Source organism: Ursus maritimus, unplaced genomic scaffold, assembly GCF_017311325.1.
Source record: "Ursus maritimus isolate PB19 unplaced genomic scaffold, ASM1731132v1 scaffold_7, whole genome shotgun sequence".
Classification (NCBI taxonomy): Eukaryota; Metazoa; Chordata; class Mammalia; order Carnivora; family Ursidae; genus Ursus; species Ursus maritimus.
The window spans coordinates 19,353,719-19,381,223 of NW_024426885.1; the positions used below are offsets into that span (position 1 = coordinate 19,353,719).

Below are 27,505 nucleotides of genomic sequence, written 5' to 3' on the forward strand. Positions count from 1 at the left end.
ATACATTTATTTTTTTTTAAATGTTACCTTTCAAAAGGTAACATGAAAAGCAAATGAAAAGTAAATGAAAAGCAAAAAGACAATTCACAGGCTGGGAGAAAGTATTTGCAAGTTATACCTGATAAGGGACTCGTATCCAGAATATTCAAGAACTCTTACAAATTCTGTTATTTATATATATATATTTTAAGATTTTATTTATTTGACAGAGAGAGTGCACAAGCAGGCAGAGCAGCAGGCAGAGGGAGAGGGAGAAGCAGGCTCCCCGCTGAGCGGAGAGCCCAACATGGGGCTCAATCCCAAGATCCTGGGATCATGACCTGAGTCAGAGGCAGATGCTTAAATGACTGAGCCACCCAGGTGCCCCTCTTATTTATATTTTATAATAAGTAACAGAATTTTAAAATGTGCAAAAAATATGAATAAGCATCTCACCAAAGAAGATTAAACAACCAATAAGTTCATGAAAAGATGCTTAACATCATTAGCTAACAGGAAAATGCAAACTAAGATCAAGAGATACCAATCCACATTCAGAAGAATGGCTGGTTATAATAATAAAAAAAATAACAAGTGTTGGTGAGGATGTGGAAAAACCATAACCCTCATATATTACTGGCGGAGATGTAAAACGGCGCAACTCCTTTGGGAAAGTTTGGCAGTTCCTGGGGTGCCTGGCTGGCTCAGTCTCAAGAGCATGAGACACTCTTGATCTTGTGGTCATGAGTTTGAGCCCTATGTTGGGTGTAGAGATTACTTAAATAAACTTTAAAAGAAAATTTTTTTTAAAAAGAAAGAAAAGTTTGGCAGTCCTGAAAATGTGAAAAAAGTTACCATATATGACCAACAATTCCAATCCAAGAAAAATAACAACACATATCCACACAAAAATTGTTCATGAATATTCATAGCAGTGTTATTTATAATAGGCAAAAATGAGAACAAGCCAAGTGTCCAACTAATGGTTGGATAAACAAACCATAGTATATATTCCTACAATGGGATATCACCCAGCAATAAAAAAGAATGAATTATGGATATGTGCTACAACATGGATGAACCTTAAAAACATGCTCAGACAAGTCAGTCACAAAAGGCCCCACACTGTAGGAGTCTTATTGATATGAAATGTCCAGAACAGGCAAATCCATAGTATGAGACAAAAACTCGATTTATGGTTGCCAAAGGATGAAGGTGGTAGGAGATACAGAGTGAGTGCTAATAGGTACAGGGTTTCTTTGTGGGGTAATGAAAATGTTCTAAAATTAGACTGTAGAGATGGGTTCACAATTCTGTGAATATACTAAAAAAGTACTGAAGTGCATAATTTTAATAGCTGGAGTTTATGGTCAATGAATTAAATCTTAATAAAGCAATAAATAAACAAAAAACGAAGACCTCATCTGAAGGGGAAAAATTTTTAAAAGAGTTTCAACAATAAAGTTTTCCAAACTTTTACTTAATCAGGAAAACAAGGAAACTTTATGACTCAAATTTTTGGCTTACAGTTCTTAGCTACTCTTAAAACTACCTTCCCAAATTCTAGCAAATACACTGCCCTCTTAAATTAAAAATTATTCTTAAAGAACTGTTACAATGAGTTAAAGCAAGGGTTCTAATCCTCACCAAGGGTCATAATCACTGGGGGAACTTTAGAACTAGCAACCACCAGAATCCCGCTCCATAAAGATTTTGATACCACTGGTCTAGGGAAATGCGCCAGCGGTTTAAAGCTCCCCTGTGGATTTAAGCATGCAGCCAGGACTGGGAATTGCTGATGTATTTCAAAAGAATATGAAGCCACGTTTAAAAAATCTTCTTTTAGGTGAAGGCAGACCTTTTCTTAGGCAAAACAAAAAGCAGATATTTAAGAAAAATGTGTTTCTAATCATACAACTATAAATAAAAAGCCACATAAAATACTAAATTAGTCATAAACCAATTATTTAATTGCAGCTATAAAAAAAGAGGCAATTGATAAAATAATTAGGAAAGAATATTTAGCATGTTTCAAAAGATTTAAAACAGGAGCAGGACACTTTACAAAAAGTTGTATGGGAAATAAAATTCTTAAACTATAAGTAGAAATGTTTAACATTACATAGTATCTTATAAAATACAATGACAGAAATATAAAAGGACTGTATGTATGCTCTAAATCTGAAAACTATTAGTAGTGACTACATATTTAGATTTAAATGTACAGTTCTTGGGTATGAGAATCATATTACTATACACAACTTCCAAACCAGTGGACAATATTTTCCATTTAACCATGAGTAGTATCATCTTCTACAAAGTCTTTGGCCATCTCTGCTGTGATCACGTCAATATGACTAACCTGAAGAATAAATGTTAAAAACAGTGTTAAATCTTAAAAAAAAAAATCAGTGTTCTCACTGTACAGAGTAATATTTAAAACACATGGCTTATCACTTAAAAATTTTACAATCAAGTCAAATGAGCCTAAAACACTGATGGATAAGACCTTTATAATGGTGTTTGTTGAAAGCATGAGTTTAAAAAATATTCTACATTTTAGAACTCTGAAGATGCGGGTAAGTACTCATGTCTGAATATCAAACGTGTTTTTTTCAGTTTTTATTTATTTTATTTTATATTATAGTTTGCTATTTCAAAGAATCTTAAGGCTGAAGACATCAGGAAGAGCTGTGTGGCTCAGCCAAACAGAAATGACTGTATGTAACTGTTAAAAGACTGTGCACTGAATAGACAAAGACAGGAAAATATCATCTTAATGCCAATGAAAATAAAATCAATGTAACGAATGCCACAAAAAAAAGTTGCAGGCATTTGAAAGAAAAGCTTTTTCTTTACAAACTCATCATCATAAGATAAGCAACAAATTTCTAGGTTTTCCTTCATAATTTAAGTAACATAAAACAAGAATTTGACAAGTACAACACAAACTTAAACTCAATGTAAAAAAAAAATTACCTTATTTCTAAACTTTACACCATAGAATTTGTCAGCTGACTCAAGCAGTTCAGGCCTAAAAGTAGTTGTAATAAACTGCGCGTGTACAGCAAGTTCCATAATCATATCTACAAAAAGAAATAGTAATTTAATAAAACCCCTTACTGAGCAGAATTGAACACATAAAGAGCAACTATTCTCATTCTTACCTAAAATTCAAAACAGCCTGTGACTTTATTTTTCATGCATATATCTGCAAAAATTACCAATTTACTCTCTTACATTAGGGATGGATCTTTTACCCAATATCTTAAAGTTACAGAATCTGAAGCAGCAGCTACTATAACACAACATTAAAGATGAGAGAGCAAAACAAGTTTTCTCACACAAAAAACAAGAACAACCTTTCCCTGCTACCCACGTCCCCAAAAATCTTCTGAATTTATTAAAGATCAAATGTAGATTCTACTTTTTTTTTTTCAGATTTTATTTATTTGAGAGAGAGTGCGAGCATGAGTAGTGGGAGGGGCAGAGGGAGAGGGAGAAGCAGACTCTCCACTGAGCAGGGAGCCTGACACAGGACTTGATCCCAGGACCCTGATATCATGACCTGAGCTGAAGGCAGATGCATAATCGACTGAGCCACCCAGGTGCCCCCAAATATAGATTCTTTAAATATAGAATCAATATTTTTATGTCAGGGGCTATTCAAACATTGAGAAAAACAAGTTTTAAAAAGGGAGACTTCTGTGTAAGTTTAACTGAAGTAGGGTTTTTTGGGTTTTTTTTAAAGATTTTATTTATTTATTTGACAGAGAGAGACAGCCAGAGAGAGAGGGCACACAAGCAGAGGGAGTGGGAGAGGAAGAAGCAGGCTCCCAGCGGAGGAGCCTGATGTGGGGCTTGATCCCAGAACGCTGGGATCACGCCCTGAGCCAAAGGCAGATGCTTAAGGACTGCGCCACCCAGGCGCCCCTGAAGTAGGATTTTCAACTGACAAACACATTGACCTCTCACAGAATTAACTTTGTAAAGTAGTCTAATACTAAATTCTAAAAAACTTATTAAAAGAAATTTACAGAATATACACCCTGTCTAGTCCCCCCAAATATCTTAGGCAACAAAAAAATCACTACCAAATAGGCAAGCTATCATTTTTAAGCAAGTTCTCATTGTTAAGTACAAACCCAAACTACCTGACACAGCCTTTCTGTGCTGGGCATCCAGAGCCTGGTCAATCTCATCAAATAGGTAAAAAGGAGCTGGGTCACATTTCTGAATAGCGAAAATCAGAGCAAGAGCTACCAAGGATTTCTGTCCACCAGAAAGCTGTTGCATTTCTCTCATTTCACCCTGTTTTCCTGTAAAGGACACCTAAGAGAACATTTAACTGAGTTACCATCACCTCTTAAATCACATACAATGCACCAATTTAATTTGTAAAATATTCTACAAATTCCACTATGGCAATACTGGGGAAAATTGGATATAAAGGTATTTTACCCTAATTCCAACTCCAGTGAACTGGTCAACTGATGGGACACTGCTTTGTGACCCAGAACCCCTCTCACTTTCACCACTTCCTTCTCCTTCATCCTGAGACTGACTGCCCTCCACATCTCCTTTCTTCATCACCAAAGTAGCTTTGCCACCAGGTACCAACTTCTGGAATACTTCACTGAAGTTCTTGGATACCTTAAAATGAATGAACAAATAAATGACTAAGTTAGGTGGTGACTCAAATATAAATTTTGCTTAGGTGGCATTGCACATATTATTTCTTAAAGCAACGACAAATACTGAAAAGCAATCGCAAATACTTTAACAAGGGCAACAGACTGAATCCTGTGTAGGATATTCTAATTACTGTGTTAGAAAACTATATGCTAGATTTGTTCACTTGTATTAGATCCAACTGTCAGTGGGAAAAAAACTTTAAAACCTTTACAAACTGAGTAATAAACTGAGTAACAGCCGAAGCTTTTGTCTTGTCTATGCATTAAATACAAACAGAAACATACCTGCTTGAAAGTTAACTGAATAGCTTCATATTTTCGAAGTTCAAGTACATTCATCAGTTCCATGATGGATTTGTACCCCCTATCCAACTCTTCTTGTCGTTTTATTAACTTTTCTTTCTGCTCAGAGAAATTTACAAACTGATCTAAAGCTTTTTTGTTAACATGGCTGTACTTCTTCAATTCTGTGTTGCACTGTTCAAGTTTTCGAAACAACTACAAAGAGAAAAAAATGTATAAATAAATTCACATGCAGAGAAATTTGCCACAAGATTTCAGATTTAAAACTACACAATTTATACCTGTTTGAGGCTCAGTGTCTGGTACTTTTCAAATGCTTCCTGGGGAAGTGATCCAAGTTCTCGAATTTTCTTCATACACTCTTCTTTCTTCTTCAGTAGCATACCTTGTCGATTTGTCATCTTTTCTAGTTCTTTAGTATCATGATTTATAGCATCCATGTGTTCTTTTTCCATATTTTTCCAGCGCTCCATACTCTTCTGAAGTTCCTTAATTCCAGCTTCGGTTTTATCAATGGAATTGTCCAAATCTAAAATGGGGGGGAAAACAAATTAAGCCATAATACCTATTTTAAAGCTAGAGTGCTATTTGACCAAAAATTTTAACGGCCATGTTTATCAAAATACATAGGTTTTAGGTTTTTAGACTGTGTAAATCCATGAAACACTTAATTCAGGACAAAATTAGAAGTGTACATCAGTCATCAAGAATATACTTCTCATTACTGATGCTTATAAAAAATAATTTTCTTCTCAGCAACTAGGTGATAAGAAACTTAATTCAGCTATTTCACACTTTTGGCAACAAAATTAATAATTATGGTCTCTCATAAAATTGTCACAAACATTTGAACCAAGTAAAGGTTACTACTGATTACCAACCCACTAAACTCCATTCACTATAAATTATTCATGGTGATGGAAAACACACAAAATTATTAGTGCGTGTTTTGCCTATTTGGGTATTTCATTTTGTAGTAAACAATTTTATCAAATAAGCTAATTTTTAACAAAATACAAAAAAATTGTTTACTAAATAAAAATTTACCTTCTGATCGTGCCATAGTATCTTTTACTCTTTTATTGATTGCTTCAAGTTCTGAGGTTGTAGCAGTGAGAACAGTACCCCCTTCTGTCTCTCTCAGTTCGTTAAGTTCCTGCAAGATAAAAGAAACTTAAGATCATTAAATAACAGAGTATGAATTTTGTTAGTTTCAAAATATTATGACTTCAACAGTTTCCAATAGCTGTTACGTTTTTTGCATTAATATATAAAAATTTATTTCATCTTCCAATTGTTGATATATCTTTGTACTGTTTTTAGTTTTTGACTATTATAAATAATGCTATGAACATTGTTTTTTATTAACCTCAATGAAGTATAATTTATATCCAATAAAATGAGCCAATTTTAAGTGTAGAGCTCAGTGAGTTATGACAATGTATACACCCACATAACTACCACCAAAATGAAGATACAGATTTTTTCTTTAAACCAGGAAGTTCCCTTGTTCTCCTCTATAATCAGTTCCCTCTACTCATGGCCCCAGATCATTCTGCTTTCTATTGCTATAGATTAGTTTCCCCAATAGCTGTGATTCTGAATAAGCATTCAAGAGAGATAGAAAGTACACTTTGTATAACTGCAAATATTAAGTATCCATTAAAGGGGGGAAAAAGTAATGATATAATAACTAGAAAATTTCTCAGTGAGTGATTATACTGAGAAAACATTAGTAACTAATAACACTTACTGAGTACCTAGAATGTGCCAGGATAATCATACAAAACAGGTATTACTGTTATGCTCATTTTTCACCGGAGGAAACTTGAGGCTTAGGAGTATTACAATACTTGCACAAGATTGTACACTAGATGGCACTGCTAGAACTCCAACCCAGGGTAGATGCTTTCTGTCCCCAAAGCCCATGCTCTCAGTCAAAGCCACTTGTGTATAAGTTCTTTCCAAAGATTATGGTCATCAACGAAGCCGCAAAAAAGAACATACCTGTTCTACTTGGTCCAAGCGTTTCCTCAAATTCTCATTTAGGTATGTCTCTACTCTAGTAATAATACCTTCTAATTTAATTCTTTCATTCAGCAACTGTCTGTTTTCCTAGAAGAAAAAAAAATTATTTGTCTACATAGGCATGCACATTTCACACACAGGAATGCTGTTAATCTGCTGTCCTCTCCATTACTTGCGTTCAAATGACCTGCAATTGAAAGCCCTATATTTTCTTCATTTTCTGTCTTATCCATTCAGAATGCCAAGTTTGTGTGTTTGGTTCTTTTTATAAGACAGGCTGCCAAAAATATTTATCTACTTTTCATTTTTTTTGGACTTAGTGTTTACATCTCTATATACAAAAATCAAATGCTTTATCAAGGGGTGCCTGGGTGATTCAGTCCGTTTAGCATCCAACTTTTGATTCTCACTCGTGTCAGGACCTCAGGGTCCTGGGATTGAGACCCAGGTCGGGCTCTGTGCAGAGCACAGAGTCTGCTTGCCCCTCTCCCCCTGTTCCTCTTCCCCCACCCTGCTCTAATAAATAAATCTTAAAAAAAGTGTTTAATCAAAACAATATTAATCATGTAAAGGTAATCAGATCAACAGAGACAGGAAAGCTAACAAGCTCAATCTTACTAATAATAAAAGTGCATTAAATAAGATGAAGAAAATGAAAACTTCCTGTATAATCCTAACAAACCCTGAATGGTTTAGAAAAACTTAATTACCCTTATGGGTATGAGAAGTTCAGGTCTCATTTTTCTATTTTCTCAATGTTCCCTTCTTTTGCATTCCCTTAGTAGCAAGAAACTTTTCACAATAGCCAATTATAAATGAAAATTTATACTTATATAAATTGTACTTGCCTGCTGAAGTTGACGAATTTCATCATTCAGTGCATCTACTCTCTTCTGATCTTCCAGACTAAGTTGTGAAAGCAAATCAGTTCCCAATTCTGCTTTCAACGATTCTCTGGTGGACTCCATAGCATGCAAACTTGCCTCCAAACTTTGTAAGCTACGTTGCTATGTGACAGATCATCCATTAATAAAGGTATTAATCACTGTATTACTTATAATAGTGAAAAACTGAGAATAATCTATATTTGATATTAAAGTGAACTAAACCATATCAACTCAAGTAACTATTAGGTATCTACTTAATAATCAGAACTAAACAGCAATAAGAAAAATATTTATGATACAATATCACCATATGTGGGACCAATCATATTCCATGACTGAATCATATAAAAATCTTCTTGCATATTAATAAGAACAAAAAGAAAAGACTGCTAGAATGTGTTAGGGTGGTATAGCTGGACAATTAAAAACTATTGTTTTAGTACTACTGATGGACTAAACAGTTTTTGTTGAAGCTTATGAGACTAATGTGTGTTATTATTTGTAATTTAGCAATAACAGTTTGGTTTCTTCCCTGTTTAATCTGGATAAAATAAAATATTCAAACAACTCCATAAATAGTGCTTAACAGACAAAAATGATTACTAAGAAATTAATGATTATCAGAAAATACTATTTGCCATAGCTCAAAATGCCTACTTGTTCAATGAAGCTGGACAATCTGAATGTGGACTACAAAAGGAGACCCTGGGTACCCATGGGTGTAAGTGCAATATAGACAGAGATGTCCAAAAGTATGGGTCTACAAAAAAATGGAACATGTGAACTCCAAAGGATCATCTACATAACATATGGTCCATTCCAATTTTAAATAATTAAAATAAATTTTAACAAAAGGGACATACTTACGAACCTTTGGCATAAAAGTTTTCTCTGACTGCTGCCTCTTCTCTTTTAGCATCTTCATTTCTGATAATATGCTATCTCGAGATGCTTTAAATTTCCTTTGCTGGGTCTCTATCTGCTGCATTTGGTTCATCAACTGATCAATTTCATTATTAATCCATATACATGGCTAAGGAAAATTCTCTCAAGTTCTTTTAAAAACAGTGTATATCCCCTTCGTTTTACCTCGAAATAAAAGTTATTTCCCCAAATTTACAGACCATAACAATGCTAAATTAAATACTACACTGTGTTCAATCATAAAGAAGCTTAAAACATCTTATCCACCATTTCTCTCTCAAAATAACTTATATATTTTACTTAAAGCTATATAAAAAAAATTCTTAGGAAACCCTAACAGAATCTAAATGAAGTATATTATTTCTTGTATCTTTTCATTCAAGAAGTATTAACTGTGTAATCTATTACGCTTAAAGCACTACAGAAGGTAGTTATTTATGAAGCGGAGCCCTGCCCAACGTAGAAAAATAATACCACCTAGCTGGATTATCAAATACAGGAAGGTAGTTGATATATGTTGTCAATATCCTTTTTCAGTGTTTCCCAATGTTTTCTTTGTGCCAACATCTTGCCAAATTTGGGCAGTTCTAAATAAGCTCTGCAGACCCCTGCAAAGTCAAAACTAACATGTTTATATACCTTTTGCTCTGTGCTGTTGCTTGCACTGATGGCACAGAAGCTATAAACTCAGTTTAAAAAAAAAATTGCCAGTTTCAATTAAGAATATCCCAGGGCACTTGGGTGGCTCAGTCGGTTAAGCGTCTGCCTTCGGCTCAGGTCATGATCCTGGGGTCCTGGGATTGAGTCCCACATCGGGCTCCCTGCTCAGTGGGGAGACTGCTTCTCCCTCTCCCTCTTTCTGCTCTCTAGCTTACTCTCTCAAAAAAACAAAAAAACCCAAAACAAACAAAAACCTTTAAGAATATCCCAATGACTCCGTAAAAATGGTTGTTCTCGATACTCGAGTGTGTATATGTGTGTGTGTATACATATATATATATATGAAGTAATCTTCGCACCCAATGTGGGCCTTAAACTCATGACCCGGAGATGAAGAGTTGGGTGCTCTACCGACTAAGCAAAGTAGGTGCCCCACAAGTACCTCTATTTTTTAAATTGTGTGACATAATTCGAAGTACATATAAAGCACTTTTGCCTTATACCAAAGTACTGTGGTTATTTTAAGAAAATGTACAGGTACAATGTTTCTGCTGTGAGCTAAACTAGCCACTCTTCATGGAACACCAGTTTTATTTGAAAGAATTGAGAGTACTGTGTTTACTAAGACTTGAATGTTGACAGCTATGTCCTCCACTAATACTACATCTGCACTAAATGACCTTGAAATAAAAATCTGATGCACATTTTTCAACCCCTATGTTTAACTTCTATGCAGTATATGTGGCATTACAGAGGCCCTCCACCCTTCTTTGAAACACTAACCTCGTTTTCCTTTTACAATTCTGATCAATCCTCAGTTTCCTCTATAACTTTAAATTTTAGTGCACCTCAGGTTCTTTGCCCTCAGAAATAGACTGACTCACTGCTATTAGCTTTAAATATTAACAGCTAAGGAAAGAATCAATGTTACAAGAGTTTTTTCCTTGTCTTCAGAAGTTAAGTTTTGACAATAGAAGCTCCCATGCTTAAATAAAAGTCAAATGTGGAATTTTTCCCCACTGTATATATGCAAAAACACACTTAACACGTAAAAGATTATATATTTCAACCCAAACACAGTTCTCCACAGTAGCACAAGAGAAAAAGATATTTTCAATATTTCTGCGCAGGTTTTCATTGAGCTTTGCTTCAAGCTCACCTAGTTCTTCTTCTGCTTTTCTAACATCTTTTTGCAATTCAAGTCTAGATTTCCTTGTGTCATAATAACCTCCGGTTAGAGCACCCCGATGACTAACTTGGTCACCTATAAACAAAGCACAAGGAAGGTAGAAATTCTGTATAACAATTTCTTTATTCAGTGATACTGACTTACAATCAAACAACTAATCTAAAGGCTTTAACTACTTAATGAGAATTTAAAAGGATTTAAGCCACTCTGAAAAACTTGTTTTCCAACTGTTAAAATCTGCATTTAAAAAATGTGCCTTCTAGGTGAACCTGAACATCTGCCAGAAAAGGAAGTGCTAAAGACCAATGGGGACAGGTCAAGAGGACATAGGACTTGGGAGTCTGGAATTCCACTGGCCGCAAGTGGGAAAATGTAAACATCAAAGGTAATAATAATGGCAAGTCTTGAGAAGTTGAATGCTTTTAAAAGCATAGAGATAGGGGGTGTCTGGGTGGCTCAGTTGGTTAAGCATCCGCCTTTTTTTTTTTTTTTTCAAAGATTTTATTTATTTGACAGAGAGACAGCAAGAGAGGGAACACAAGCAGGGAGAGTGGGAGAGGAAGAAGCAGGCTCCCAGCGGAGCAGGGAGCCCGACGCGGGGCTCAATCCCAGAACCCTGGGATCACGTCCTGAGCGGAAGGCAGACGCTTAACGACTGAGCCACCCAGGCGCCCAACTTGCATCCGACTCTTGATTTCAGCTCAGGTCATGATCTCAGGGTGGTAAGATTGAGCCCCATGTCAGGCTCTGCACTAAGTATGGAACTTGCTTGAGAGCCCACACCTGCTAGCTCTTTCTCTCTTAAAAAAAAAAAAAAAAAAAAAGAAAACACAGGAGCCTTAACAGAATTTAAGAATCACCATTTGGAAACCCCCAGTGTATTGAGTCAAACCACTGGTAAGAAAGTTGTTGGGGTGGGATGCCTGGGTGGCTCAGATGGTTAAGTGGCTGTCTTCAGTTCAGGTCATGATCTCCAGGTCCTGGGATCTAACCCCACATGTCCGGCTCCTGGCTCAGCGGGGAGTCTGCTTCTCCCTCTCCCTTTCCCCCTTTCCCCTGCTCATGCTCTGTCTCAAATGAATAAATAAAATCTTAAAAAAAAAAAAAAAAAAGCTGTAGGGGAACCTGATATTCATGTTATCTTAAAGCACAGTCCCACATACCATTATTAATTATGAAGAGGAAAGGGCACCTTTACAACTGAGAGATTGTTACTGGTCAAACTCAGCATTACTAACAGTGGGACACATTGTGTAACACAATAAGAAGTTCACGCCAAGAATGTTTAAACCAAATCTAAAGATGAGGAAGCAGTAAGACAAATCCAGAAAATGGGACATTCTATGAGAAAGTCAATTTCCTGAGGGTGGGAAGGAACAGGAGCTGTCCTATATTGAAAGAATCCAAAGAGAGGACATTGCATGCATCCTTGATTGGATCCTGGATAGAAAAATATTTTGGGGGGCGCCTGGGTGGCTCAGTCGTTAAGCGTCCGCCTTCGGCTCAGGGCGTGATCCCGGGCGTTATGGGATCGAGCCCCACATCAGGCTCCTCCGCTGGAAGCCTGCTTCTTCCTCTCCCACTCCCCCTGCCCCACGGGGTTTTTTTTTAAAAAAAAAAAAAAAAAAAAAAAAAAAAAAAAAAAAAAAAAAGAGGCCCTCATTTCTGCTGTCCCATCCCAACCCTGTCCTGATCTTTAAAAAAAAAAGAAAAAAGAAAAATATTTTGGGACAATTGGTAAAATTTTAATGTAGATACTTTTTAGATGATGATATTATTGGGTTATGTTAAATTTCTTAGGTGTAACAATGATACCTGGGGTTATTAAGGAGAGTGACCTTACTCTTATGAGATATACATACTTAACTTTTAGAAATAAAGTATCATAACTTTTATAACTTATTCTCAGAGGTAGTTCAAAACAACAAAAAAATCTACAGAGATAAAGCTGGGGGGGGCATGTTACCTCCTCTCATCAATAAATTATAAAGAAAAGGAAAAAATTTTTAAATGAGGGCATGTGAACTTATATACTCGAGGTTCCTAACCTAGACTCCATGGATAAAGTTCAGGATATCCATGACTTAGGTAGGAAAAATAATTTACATCTTTATTTTTATCTTAGCTTCAAAATGAAATTTAGCAATTCCTTCTGTTATAACAAATAAGAACCACAGTGGTATTATCAGTACTTGTAACTCTGTTACCAAGAGAAATAGCAGCTATTTTCGATCAGATTATACTCGTTGCAAATCTCAAAATATTGTTTTCATGTATCAGTACTTCAAAAGATACATTTATTAGATCCACTGCTAAATCTTGTTTTTTAATACCTTCAAGAATTACTATGTCATATTTGAAAAAATATTGTGATTACCATGTCAATATGACTGGTTTCTTTTGTGATCCAAAGTATTTATTTTACACACTTAAAAACATTTTAAGAAAGGGCTCACAGGCTATACCAAAGAGCCAAAGGAGTCCACAGTGCAAAAAACGTTAAGAATCCCTACTATAGACCAAATGATTATACTTAAGAAACATCAACTAAATATAAAGTGTGGATTCTGTCTGGACTCAAACAAACCAACTATTCAAAAAAGACAATAAACTGGACGTGAATTTTGAAACATTCTTAAAACTAAAATGGAATTTATTTGTTCAAAGCTAAGAATTACTATTACAAACCTTCCAGGGTAATGCAGTCCATAGTGAAAGCACGGGCTAGCTGGGTTGAAACTTCCATGCTACGACAAATAAGTGTTTTCCCAAACACGTGTTTGAAAGCTTTGTCAAATCTGGGATTGTACCTCAATTTACTTATCATAGGAATCGCATCCTAAAAATGAATATTTTGTCAGCAAAGAGATCACAACACAGTTAATTAAAACATATTAACAGAATTATGAATTACATCCTTATGAAATACAAATAAACACAAATGCCTTCATATTTCAAAACTACTGTTTTTTTTTAATCTGAAGAAATTAGAAAAATCACTACTGAAATATCCTGGAAATTATGTAATCATCTAAGTTTTCAAGAGCAGATCAAAATGACAAAGAGTGTAGTGGCTCTGGAGTCAGACAGCTCAAGCTCAAATCCTAGTTCTGACACTCATCAGATGTACACTCTGGACAAGCTGCTTAACTTCTCCATTTAACAGTTACTTAATCCATAAAACTGTGATTAACAGTACTTTCCTGATAAAGTTGTTAAGACTAGACAAATTAATGATATGTGAAACACAGAATAGCATCTGTCACACAGAAGGGCTCAATAGGGGTGCCTGGGGCTCAGTCAGGTGAGCGTCTGACTTTTGATTTGGGATCAGGTCATGATCTCAGGGTTGTGAGATCAAGCCCCATGTCAGGCTCCATGCTAAGCATGGAGCCTGCTTAAGATTCTCTCTCTCCCTCCCCCTCTCATTTCCCCCACCTCCCGGCTGGCTTGCATATGCGCTCTTTAAAAAAAAAAAAAAAGCTAAATAAATGTAACTAATGGTATTTCTTCAAAATGTTTTCATTTTATTATATATGTCTTAGATAATCAAGAAAATATTTTTTCATATAAAATTTTCCCTTTTTATGTTCTTATAAACTGTTAGGAAATATTTTTCTAATTTTCAAATTAGGAAACATAACCTACATACAGAAAAATGCAACAAATATTGTTAAGCTTAAATCAATAATTATAAAGAGAACACCAATGTAACTACCATGGAGGACAAGAAATAAAACACTGCTGACCCTAAGAAGTGTGCCTCTTTTCTAATCACATAGTGTTGGAGGTGACCACTATCATAACTTTTGTGATAACCATTACCTTGCACGTCTTTCTAATTCTATCATCTAAATTTAGTTTTATGTGTTTATTCATTTTTAAGATTTTATTTATTTATTTTTGGGGGGGTTGGTAAGGGGCAGAGGGAGGACAGAGAGAATCTCAATCAGACTCCCCATGAGTGTGGAGCCCGATGTGGGGCTTGGTCCCAGGACTATGAGGATCATGACCTGAGCTGAAATCAAAAGCAGGATGCCTGATCGACTGAGCCACCCAGGTGCCCCTGTTTATGTGTTTAAAGGGAATCACACTACATGCAATCTTGAGTCTTGCTTCATTCACAGTATCACACTTGTGATCACATTTGTGATTAAATATTTCCTCCCCCAGAACTATCAAGGATAATTTATAGATTTAAAAGAAGAAAAAGCTGGATGCTTTAAGGTAGAGCTTTAAAGATTCTCCCTGTTTCAGAGGCACCTGGGTAGCTCGGTTAAGCATATGAATTCAGCTCAGGTCATGATCCAGGGGTCCTGGGATCAAGCCCCATGTGGGGTTCCCTGCTCAGTGGCGGATCTGCTTCTCCTACTCCCTCTGCCCCTCCTCCCTCTTGTGCTAATAAATAAATAAAACCTTAAAAAAAAAAAAAGATTCTCACTGTACCACTTAAACTATTATCATAGAGTTTCAGCTTTAACCTTAGACTAGGATAAGTAAAATAGTTGCTAATACCATCAACATTATGAAACCAAATACCTCAAAGCAATTACATTTTTCTCAAGAACACTGTCTGAGGAATATTTTTAATTCATTTAAATGTATACCAACAAGTAACAAAAGCAACATTGTTTTCAGGGACTATCAGCTTGCTAGACATTTTTATCAAATTTATAAACCATTTTAAAAGTATATTCAAAAAACTTAAAAAATATTCACTTCAAATGACAGTTCCTCAGGGATTTCTTCTCCTTAATTTTGTCACCCGGGGATAATCTCTCAAAGTATCCTGTACTTATGTATTTTAACACTTTACACATTTGCAATGATTTGCTTCATGTGTTGGCTGTGACCTGTCTCCCTTCCAATCCCTTCCTAGTAGTGACTATGCTGTAAGGGAAGAAAAGCATGTTTATCTCACAGACCAGTGAATCCTAACGCACAGTGCCTGTGCACTAGCATGTGCTAACCACAATAAGAAATAACTTATTGAAAAAAAGATACATCTTCACACACACCAACTCACATTGGTTTCAGGATAGGCAGTATCCCTGACATCTAACTTGTTAAGAGGCAGAAAAGTGACCTCTCCAGGAAGATTCATTTTATTAAACTCCATCAAAATCTTTGTGCTGACTTCATCCGAATCAACAATATGATAAAATAACCTGCATGTAAACAAAACAAGACACATCTTTATTGCTAGACCTTAAAGTGCTATAAACATTTAAGCCAACAATTCACTTTTTTTCTATGCAACCCATTTGTACTGGGGTAGGGTGGGAGGGAAACTACTTAGAAAATTCCAATGGGGGGAGGGAGAGGAAACCCCAAAAGAGAGAGTTCTAGCTTCTAAAATTAGGAATACTTAACACGTACATCTTTAAAAAATTAAGTAAGCAACTAGGATAAAAGAAGGTAATGGGAGATACAGTGTACTAAAATTCCAAAAAGCTGCTTCTTATTCTTATTCCTTCTTTCCTTTATAAATTCAAAATATCAAACAAAAACTTCACCTGTTGCCAGCAGTGACTTCCACGCATGTGTAGAAAGCAGGCTCACATTCGAAGTTATTCATCACGATGCCGTGATAGCCATTTTGAACATGCTGGTTTATTCCTTTCCTACGAAAGTGGTCCAGTACTTTGTTTATGCTGTCTATTCCATTTAAAATAGCCTGTTAAATTGTCAGAGGTGAAAAATATTAAAATAGTATTTCCAGTGGCGCTCCTGCTGGTAAGAAACAAACCCTTTACTCTATATATTAAAAAATAGTTCAGAGATTAAAATAAAAACCCTCCCCAACACCACATCACCCCCTTGAAAAATGCCAACTACACAAACACTTTATATTATGGGTTCTGTTCCAACACTAACATTAAAAATGGGACTCTTCATCTAAAAATCCAAAGTGCTATCATTAATGAATGGGTCATAGTAAGGCTGCTTAAACAAGACCCATCATTTCAAATTTATAAGACAAGTGATTTGCACTCTTATTTGTCACCTGGAACCAAGGATTTACAGCTAGAAAACTTACAAATTCTTATGTAATGATTGGCTCAATGTAAACTGAAGTAATGAAAGAACCTGCTCACCTTTCCTGTTGCTGCTCTAAGAAGCTGCTGTTTCTTTTCAAGATCTTCTCTTTTAGCAGCAAGTGCTTGCTGTTCTGCATTCTCCTCTCTCCACAAGTAACTAATCAATAAAAATAAGACTGTCTTTAATTTTAAAAGCATTAAGAAGATGCACCAACAGTATATAATTTAGGGAAAATACTTAAAAAACATCAAACTTGAATACTTCATTTGTAACTTTTTCTTTAAAAATTTTTAAAAACATTTTATTTGAGAGAGAGAGAGAGATGGGTGGGGGGAACACAAGTGCACAAGTAGAAGGGAGAGGGTGAGGGAGAAGACCTCCCTGCTGAGCAGGAAGCCCGACTCAGGGCATGATCCCAGGACACTGGGATTATGACCTGAGCCTAAGGCAGATGTTTAACCAACCGAGCCACCCAGGCGGCCCAAGATTTTTTTTAAGTAATCTCTACACCCAAAGTGGGGCTTGAACTCACAACCCCAAGATCAAGAATTGCATATGCTCCACCAACTGAGCCAGCCAGGTATCCCTAGCTCATTTATAACTTAAAGACATTTAACAGCCAGTAATTAGTGTTACTCAAAAAAATTAAGGCATATTTTAGTCTATACTAACTTTCTTTCACTTTGTAATTCGTCTTTCTTATTTTTGACTTCGTAGTATTTTCTGTCCAGTTCTTCTACTCGAGCTTTGACTTCATTAAGATCCTGATCCAGTTTCTATAGAAATAAAAATAATTTAAACTTAAAATCCAATTTCATGCAAACTAATCCATAGTGAGAGCAAGATCAATAGTTACTAGGGGATAACAGGGGAAGAAGGAAGGGGAAACACCTTGGGGTGATGAACAGGCTTGTTAACTGTGGTGATGACTGTGGTGATGATTTCACAGATACATTCATATGTCAAAACTTATCAAATGATACATTTTAAACACATGCAATTTATTTTATGTCAATTGAACCTTAATGAAGCTGTTAAAAATCCAGTTCTAACTTTTTAAAAATGCCTTTAGGCAAAGAGCACATCAAGAGAAAACATAACCATAAAATACTCTCAAAAATTATGCTAAAATAGAATTTGCTAATGATCTAAACCTTTCTACTAGAATTTTAGAAGAAAAACATACATTCACAAATGCTCAAAATACTGCAGTCAATAGTTTTCACACCACTCCCTCCACACACATATGATTGAGAATTATACTAAGAAGCAAAGGTCATTCTACATAATTCAATCAGCACTATAAAATCATCTCTATCCAGTATAGAGGACAGACTTCACCAGTGGAAGGTGTAGCTGAAATACTGCAAAATATAATGAAGTTCAAGCTTGAGAAAGAATGAATAAAAACTCCACTGAAAAATCTTGGCTCATCACCAGGCTGTTTCAAAAGGAGCATTTGCTGAGGTTGTTTCAATGAACTCATGACATACACATTTTCTTTCTTTCATTCAGGAAAGGGCATGTAGCCATCACAGCTGAAACAATATTAATTAATTTCCAAATAACTACCTACCTGGATCAACCTGTGTTTTCCATTCCCTCCATAAAATATGCTGACTAAAGCATACTGGACTCTAGAGGCTAGGAGGCTACTGTCTATTACTCCTGGTCACTTTTCTACCAGTTATTTATGATTACAGAGCCCGCTGGGTTTGCTCCCCACTATGTTTTCGTTTTTTGTTTATGCTGTGATTAAATATTAAACAGAATATGAAGGCAAAGAAAAGAGCTGTTTCTTTAAAAACTTGTTTTCATTTTGGATACACTCAAAGGTAACTCACTAAAAACTGAATTAAATGGGAATATCAACTCTAAAAGATCAGGGAGAAATGACCTAATATATAAATGCATATATTAATATGTAATACGCACTTTATAACAAAATACAGTAATTCAAAATGCTAAATCACGAAGTTAAAGACTAGGAAACTGATCCAGATTATGAAAGACAACAGAAATACGACAACTAAATGCAATACATGATCCTAGATTGAATCCTGAAATCTGTTCTCATCCAGCTTTAAGGAGAACTATATTTACACGTATGGCTCATAACTAAAAGTCTCCTGAGAACTCCCAACCGCTACTCATACTCAAACATCTTGGGCTCTACATGAAAAGACTGGTATGTACTCTGGTAGGAGCTGTTGATAATGGGGGAGGCTATGCATTTGTGGGGGGAGGAGGTATATGGGAAACCTCTGTACCTTACCTTCCTCCCAATTTTGGTGTGAACCCAAAACTACTCTAAAAAAAGGGTCTTAAAAAAAGATTGGTACATGAGCATACATTTATCTTTTTAAGCAAAATACTTAGGATATATATAAATATATGTATGCTTACATATCTATAAGTAATACAAATATCACATATAAAATTTAAATATATACACATACATATATGAAGATTTTATTCATTTAGTAACTTTTTTGATATAAACCAATAACCAACTGGTGCAGATCTCATGAGGTAAGAGGGTTCCTCTGTGTAGGTACGTATATAACTTTCTCACCCTACACTTGTCCTACACACTCCCTTCTCATCACTTCTATCATCCTCCAATCACCTATATAGAGCCAAACATAACACTTAACAAAGCATTTTTCCCCCCTTCTCATTTTAAATAACGTGAGATCTTTCTTATTCTGGAAATGATTTTACCTTCTATTTCAATTTTTAAGAAAATGCTACTAAACATGCATAGTAGGTAATGTTTTATTCATTTAGAAAATCTTATAAAATCACCACTGCCTTAACCAATAAAAAATATATTTTGGAGTAAGTTATTAAATCAACGGAGAATTGTGAAAGACTATAAAAATGGAAAAAAATTTAAATTACTTACTCTAAAGTTATATTTTAGACTTGTTTATCATGTTAAAATTAAGGGTAGTTCAGGAACATTATATCAATTCATAAAAATATATCTTAAAATATACTCAATCTGACACGAACACTCGCAGATATGGAAAAAATCTTCCTTGAAAAGGAAAACTACCAGATAAATATTAATGTATATGTACAAATATTATGTATATAAATATTAAATTGTGCTGGTCTTTTCTAAATAAGTACCTGTTTTGTATATTTTAAGAGTAGCAATTTAACTGCTCAAAAATAAAAAATAAATAGGTAAAATGTACATGTCTTCCAAAAGATTTTCACAAAGCAGCTATAGAAGTTCTTACATTATACTGCTCTAGGTTTTTCTCCTTATTTGCCTCAGTGTCCTCCAAATCCTTATGGATAGCAGCAATCTGTCTTTTCTTGTCATTAATAGCCTGATCTAAAGACTTGAGTTCTTTTTTAATCCACTTATCCCTTTCTTCTTTTGATGTAAACTGGCTTCCTCGGCCCTGCTTTGCATAAAGATCTGTTCTTTCCTGGGTAGCTTGGGCCAATCTATACAAAACAGAAGAAAAGAATGGATTAAAAAGGAGACAAGAAAATAAGCAAGTTTAACTGCAACTGATATGTCAAGAGCACACAGACAATAGCCATTTTAAAAATTCCATTAAAAAAAAATATAAAAAGCAACTGGTATCTAATAGAGCTCCCTGGACTAGTACTACGTAAATTTCATTTTGAAAAAATCAGTTAAAGTCATGTGAAACAGCCCATATCCTAAGGATTTTAGGCAGACAATGTCTTTACTCCAGGTCTGGGTTAGTAAAGCTAGAGACAGTTCTAATATCCTATATCTAAAGAATTTTCAAACTATATAACTATATAAATGTTTCTAATTCTTTACAATAAAAGACACTATATCAAGGTTAAAAGGCAGGAGAAAGACAAAGAAAATATTTACAATATATAAAATACTAGAACAAATACAGATTACAGACAACCCTATCAAACAATAAGAAAAAAAATCAGAAAAAAGGGGTAAAGGAAATCACTAAATCAAATACTGGTGGCATAAAAACATAATAATGCACTAAACCATGAAATCAGCAAAGCTGGCATGTTCAATCTACAGAGAGTTAGTAAAATGTTTAGATGCTAAAAGAGCAATGAAAAAAGGAAATAGGATGAAACAGAGTAAGATGTCATATGGGTAAAAAACAAAAACAAAAAAATCCCCAAAAACCACCATCCATGTTTTAAAAAGCCCAATGACATCTAGGCAAGTTATTTATCTTAGGCAAGTTATTTAAGCTCCCAGAGCCTCAAATCTGTTGAACTTACAGTGAGGATAATGTGAATCTCTTAGGGCTTCTGAGTGAAAAAAATTTACGTGATATGTATACAATAACACTTGGCCCACAGTAGCTTTACTTTGAAATTGGATTTAACTTTTGCCCTTTCTTCTTAACTTGTAACTATTTAGCTTTCACAGAGGAGCTATGTAGAAAGGTAGAAGTGTTGGTGAAAGAAATCGCAGACCTAGCAATTCCTCGCTCTTCTTTTTCTTTCACGCTGTTGAATTTGGGTTCTGTTTCTGCCAGTTCTTTCTGCTTTTCTTCTATTTTTTCAAGCAGCTTCTGCCTCTCTTTTAATAAGCGTTTCTGTAAATAAAGCAGGGTAAGTAAAAATGCAACCTGAAAAATTTCTGCTTTAAGTTTAGCATATTTTCTCATGAAAAAAATTCATGGGAAAACTCATCCTGCAACACAAAACTAATTTTTATTTTATTTTATTTTATTTTTTTTTTAAAGATTTTATTTATTATTTATTTGACAGAGACAGAGACAGCCAGCGAGAGAGGGAACACAAGCAGGGGGAGTGGGAGAGGAAGAAGCAGGCTCATAGCGGAGGAGCCTGATGTGGGGCTCGATCCCACAACGCCGGGATCACGCCCTGAGCCGAAGGCAGACGCTCAACCGCTGTGCCACCCAGGCGCCCCACAAAACTAATTTTTAAATAAAAGAAACAAGGAGACAGTATGAGTTGCTACTTGAGTAGAGATTATTTTAATGTGCCAGATCTTTTACAAAAATTTAAGCATGCACCCCCATCACAGAAAGGATGGTCTTCTGCAATTCCTACTCAACTGAACATTCACATCTTTCATTTTTAGCATTTTAACTTACCCTTTGTTCACTATTGCCTGCCAATTCATCTTGTAAATCCTTGGCTTTAAGCTCCAATTTAGTCCTCTGCTTAATCTGCTCTTGTCTTTCAGCGCTGAGCTGCTCCTTTTCTTCTTTCATAGCTGAAATTTTTGTTTTCAGTTCTCTTACTTGGCGCTCAATATCCTAGTCAAAAAGTATGAAACAGAAATGAGTCAGACAATTAGAAGTGTAACAGCAGTTTTTACACCATTAGTTCTGTCCCTTTTTCCTTCATTTACACTTTCAGTACTATTCCGTCTTTCCAATACTCAACCCCAATGACAGCCAGGTGAAGTTACCATTCCATAATTCTGGTACAAAAGGATTTACTGTGGTCAAAAAATATCCAAGCCTAGTTTATAATCTTACCTCCATCTTATCTCTTGCATCCTGCTGGGCATCTCTTAATTGTCTGGATTTTTCTCCACTAGTCTCTCGCTTAGCAGAAAGCTGGAAGGAACAAAAAGCTGTAATTTCTAATTCATTTTGTATTTATTTAACACTTCATAACTGTAGTAAAATTGTAAAATATCTGCTAAAAAATCATTCACTTGAAGAGGTTTTTTTTTGTTTGTTTTGTTTTGTTTTAATTTTTAGTGGTTTTAAGTAGAAAGCTCCTTCAGTTAAGTATTACAGAAAACAAATTTTTGGACAAAAAGTCAGCAATACTAATTACAAAATACATTTTAAAAAGCCAAGAAAAAAATTCATGATGCTTTTTTTTTTTTTTTAATACATAAACTCCACCCCCAATGTGGGGCTTTCCAGACCCCCTTCACGAGGCTTTTAAAGGTGGCGTCCCTCATTTTGGTTTGCCTTGCACCACCACCTGATTACATTTCAGATAAAACTATAGCAAGGACCATACAGGTCTAGGCATTTTCCTTGGAATAAACTGAAAGAACAAATTTACTGACCAACGATTTCATTAAGAGGTTTAAAAATTTTTTTTAAGTTTCTATTTAAAAAATCAATGAGAAGTATAAATATAGAATGAGCTTAACATATTCATTAAAATAAAATCACTCTGAATTTAAGTAACAAAATTCTTTTACCTCATCAAGTTTAGCACGAGTCTCATTAAGTTCCTGGTTGTAAATGGTATATTCCAGGGCTCTTCTCATTTTATCCCACTTTTGATACTGAGCTAGTTCTTCCTTTTCTTCCTCTAAGGTATGTAATCTCTCTTCAATATATTTTAGTAACTCATTGATTTTTTCCCGTTTGCCCTCTTAAAAAGAAATGAGAGGGGTGAAGGAGTTGAATAAAAGTTTTATGTAAATAGTATCTATTCTCAACTATAACATGAGTTAAAATTAATCTTAAGAACTACAGCATTATAGGATAGTATGTGGTAACCAAATCTAAGATACTAAAATGACAAATGCTTTGTTATGAAAAGCACCAGAGAACAAAGTTACACATGGTGACACTTTTTATTATTTTAGTTGATATACAATGTTATATCAGTTTCAGGTACACAATATAGTGATTCTGTAATTCGTTACATTACACAATGCTCACTGTGCTAAGTGTAGTTACCATCTGTCACCACACAATGTCATTAGACTATCATGGCCTATATTCTCTCCTGTACTTTTCATCTCCGTGACTTACTTTGTAACTGAAAGTCTTTCCTTTTAATCCTTTTTACCTATTTCACCCATCTTCCCCTTGCACCACCACCCTGGCAACTACTAGTTTGTTCTCTGTTTTTATGAATCTATTTTGTTTGCTAGGTTTTTTTAGATTCCAAATATTAGTGAAATGATGTATTTGCCTTTCTCTATCTTATTTCATCAGTATAACACCCTCTAGGTTCATCCATGTTGTCACAAATGGCAGGGTCTCATTTTTTGAAAAGTGGGTGAGTAATATTCCATCGTATACATACACCACATATTCTTTATCCATTCATCTACTGATGGACACTTAGGTTGCTTCTACCTCTTGGCTACTGTTAAGTAATGCTGTAATGAACATACAGGTGCACATATCTTTTTGAACCAGTGTTCACTAGTTCTTATAATATTACATGTGCTAAGGGCCTCAGTTTAAACTTCCTTTAAAGGCAACTATGTCTTCCCACAATATTAAAAAGAAAAAACAAAACCCTAGTAATATCATTGGTGTCACTGACTTTCAACTTTTATCATAATAGCATTATCTATAATTGCCATATATTGAACATCCACTATACCTTCCAATTGTGGTGCTACTCTGCTCCTCTACTCACCACCATAAACTATGAAAAAGAATTTTACAAAAGTCACAGTGTCAGTTAATTATCAGTCAGATTTTGAACTCAAGAATGTCTGATTCTAAGAGATGACAGAACACAGCACGTGAAAAGCAAAGTAGGGTTTCCATAATAGATGTACTAAGGAAGATTCAAAGTTTTCCATTTACTTGCTCCTAAACAACTTAAAACCTAATGCCAGCTGATACAGCAATTTTTTTTGAGGATTGCCTCCAAATCTGTTACCTTCACTAACGACAGTGGAGGCACAAAATAGTTGAACTATAAAGGCATTATTATCGAACAGCAATTCTTTAAAGAAATTATTTGAAATCTCAAAATTTAAAATGTCACAAACTAATTTTCTTTCTCTTCAGTACATAGGCAAATTTTCAAACAGTATAGAAAACAGAAGCCCTTTCAACTATAACACAATGAAAAAGTAATTCATAAAATAAGGCAGAATCACATTTCTTTACCTGTTTCTTTCATTAAAGATATGCTTTCTTCTTTTCGTTCATCGTATACTCTAGTTCCAGCTACTTCTCTTAACAGCTTTAGTCTCTGAGAATCTGGTGCTGTAGCCATCTGGTTGATCTACAAATTTTAGAAAAATAATTATTACATAACTACAGACTGCTCTTTAAGAACTCTACCTTGAAAAAGTATTCGTATGCTAAGGTTTGAATATCACTTCAAGAAGGTAATTTGTGCAGTGCATATAACTACGCACCCATATGTCCTTTATTTAAATGAAATTTATCAAATGAAAATCCAAACAGAATTGATATATTCATAAATCTAATTTATGAATAAAACTATAAATTAAAAATGAAGGAAGAATATCCCATCACCATTATTTTTCTCACTCAACACGGTAAGGTATAAAAGATGAACTCCACACTTTGAAAGAACAAAGTATTTTTTACAAGGGGGAAACTATCACTCTGTATTTTTAAAAAGCTATAATGATACTTTCAGAAATGTAACAGGGGTACTTAGGTGGCTCAGTTGGTTGAGCATCCAACCCTTGGTTTTAGCTCAGGTCATGATCTCAGGGTTGTGAGATCAAAGCCCTGTGTTGGTCTCCATGCTCAGTGTGGAGTCTGCTTGAGATTCTCTCTCTCTGCCTCTGCCCCTGCCCCCACTTGTGTGCACTCTCTCTAAAATAAAATCTTAAAAAAATATATACATATATACATATATACATACATATATATATACATATAACAAAAATGGTATGACTATTATTTTTTAAGGAAACTCTACACCCAACATGGGCTTAAACTCACAACCCCAAGAGTCACATGCTCTACTGACTGAGCCAGCCTGGTACCCCAAAAATGGTATGCTTTAAATATCAACAAAAATAACTGTCTAACAGGGGTAGTGACCATTAAATAAAATAAGCAAAAGCATCTTTAAAATCTTATTTAAAAATATATGGCAGGGCATATATTAAGTCAGCTTAGTCAGCTGAGTGTCCAACTCTTGGTTTTGGCTCAGGTTGTGCTCTCAGGATTGTGAGACTGAGCCCCATGTCGGGCTCCACGCTTCGCACAGAGTCTGCTTGAGATTCTCTCTCTCTCTCTCTCCCTCTGCCCTTTTACTGCTCACCCACGCACACACTCTCTAAAATAAATAAAATCTTGAAAAAAATAGATATGGCAAAAAACCACAGAAAGTGGTACAAACTAAGTGCCATGCAACTTTAATCAACAAACATGAGTTTACCAGATTCATAAAAAAAAAATAATTCATAAAAACTAATTACTAAAGGCAAAAAATGCTCTCACTGCATTAAAAAAGTGAAGTGAGTTACTCTAACACTTTTCCATAAAAAGAGTATCAGCTCTGAACTAATAAAGTATGGTCTACCAAAAGTATATACATCAAAGAAACCCCCTTCAGATCCTTTTTAAAAAAAAAAAGATTTATTCATTTATTTGAGAGAGAGAGAGTGTTGCATGAGTGTGCTCAAGCAAGGGGAGGGCCAGGGAAGAGGGAGAGAGAAAATCCCCAAGCAGACTTCCCAGAGAACACGGAGCCTGACACAGGGCCCAATCCCAGGACCCAGAGATCATGACCCAAGATGAAATTAAGAGTCGGCCACTCAACCATCTGAGGAGCCACCCCCCTTCAGATCCTTATCCCTGATTACCCCAATTATGCATGGTCACTCAACTTACTCACTTGAGAATTATTTAATAAACATTTACAACATATAGGCCACTCTCCTGGGCACTGGGAAAAAGAGCAATGAACAAAACAGAAAAGGTCTTTCTCTCATGGAACTTACATTCTAGTGGAAGACGATAGGAAATAAGTATACCAATACAGTATAACTGTTATGAAAAAAAAAAAAAAAACCAGAATAGAGAAAACATGTAGGGCTGGGGTAAAGGCAATGCTCTTTTTAGATGAGGTAACTCATGCATGGCTTATATGAAATGACATATAAGCAAAACTTGAAATGAAGTATAGGGGCCTATGTTGTATGTGTATAGGGAAGACTCAGATAATAAATGGTCTTTCATAATCAGCCTCTTTTTAAAGAAATTCCTTGCTTATAAAGCTGGTCTTTTCAAAAACTTGTTCTGCATTTCTCAAATGTGAAACACCATACTCTTCCTAATCACTTCTCCTTAATGCTAACTTTCCAACACATATCTAAAAATCCTCCAATATGAAATAAGTGGACATTTAAAAAGAACCTTCCCCCAGTCCAAAAAAACACTACGACTATGAGAACACTGCAGGATATGTTCTAAAAAAGAAATTATCTTAGATAGTTTAAAGTATATGAAGAGGGGTGCCTGGGTGGTGCTCAGGGCGTGATCCCAGTGTTATGGGATCGAGCCCCACATCAGGCTCCTCCGCTATGAGCCTGCTTCTTCCTCTCCCACTCCCCCTGCTTGTGTTCCCTCTCTTGCTGGCTGTCTCTATCTCTGTCAAATAAATAAATAAATACATACATACATACATACATAAATAAATAAATCTTAAAAAAAAAGTATATGAAGAAACAATAGAAAGTATGTACTAAAAACTATAAAAAATATTACCTCTATGAGAAAAAATATTATGTGGCATTATGGTAGATTTCTGGTAATGTAAGTTTTCTAACCATTTTAGCTCTGTGATATTAAGTAACACCATTAATTTTGGGAACTAACTTTTTTCAAATGTTATTTTTATAGAATTTCTATAGTATTCTTCCCCCCCCCCCCAAAGTAGGCTTCATGCCCAGCGTGGAGCCCAGTGCAGGGCTTGAACTCACGACCCTGAGATCAAGACCTGAGCTGACATCAAGAGTCGGACGCTTAGCCAGCTGAGCCACCCAGGCGACTCTCTATATTATTCTTAAATACGACTGTCGTGGCTTTCACAAACCAAAAATGTCTTCCAGTACAGGACATCTTATTAAGTGAAAAGGCCACTAA

General features: G+C 35.3%; 1 protein-coding gene across 1 annotated transcript in view; it reads right to left on the reverse strand.

Annotated features, from left to right (window-relative positions):
• Positions 1–1,927: 1,927 nt before the first annotated feature.
• Positions 1,928–27,505, reverse strand: part of SMC3 (structural maintenance of chromosomes 3) — a 36,925-nt gene continuing 11,347 nt past the window's right edge. The window contains exons 8-29 of the mRNA XM_008684423.2: positions 24,542–24,659; positions 22,879–23,054; positions 22,193–22,273; positions 21,803–21,967; positions 21,156–21,277; positions 19,958–20,171; positions 17,379–17,482; positions 16,763–16,862; positions 16,181–16,341; positions 15,691–15,832; positions 13,353–13,503; positions 10,587–10,739; positions 8,763–8,914; positions 7,853–8,011; positions 6,984–7,091; positions 6,024–6,132; positions 5,258–5,505; positions 4,959–5,171; positions 4,441–4,632; positions 4,134–4,311; positions 2,959–3,065; positions 1,928–2,341 (exon numbers count right to left, since the gene is read on the reverse strand). Of these exons, the coding sequence (XP_008682645.1) occupies positions 2,270–2,341; positions 2,959–3,065; positions 4,134–4,311; positions 4,441–4,632; positions 4,959–5,171; positions 5,258–5,505; positions 6,024–6,132; positions 6,984–7,091; positions 7,853–8,011; positions 8,763–8,914; positions 10,587–10,739; positions 13,353–13,503; positions 15,691–15,832; positions 16,181–16,341; positions 16,763–16,862; positions 17,379–17,482; positions 19,958–20,171; positions 21,156–21,277; positions 21,803–21,967; positions 22,193–22,273; positions 22,879–23,054; positions 24,542–24,659 (3,225 nt within the window). The 3' untranslated portion in view covers positions 1,928–2,269. The remainder of the gene's footprint in view (positions 2,342–2,958; positions 3,066–4,133; positions 4,312–4,440; positions 4,633–4,958; positions 5,172–5,257; positions 5,506–6,023; positions 6,133–6,983; positions 7,092–7,852; positions 8,012–8,762; positions 8,915–10,586; positions 10,740–13,352; positions 13,504–15,690; positions 15,833–16,180; positions 16,342–16,762; positions 16,863–17,378; positions 17,483–19,957; positions 20,172–21,155; positions 21,278–21,802; positions 21,968–22,192; positions 22,274–22,878; positions 23,055–24,541; positions 24,660–27,505) is intronic.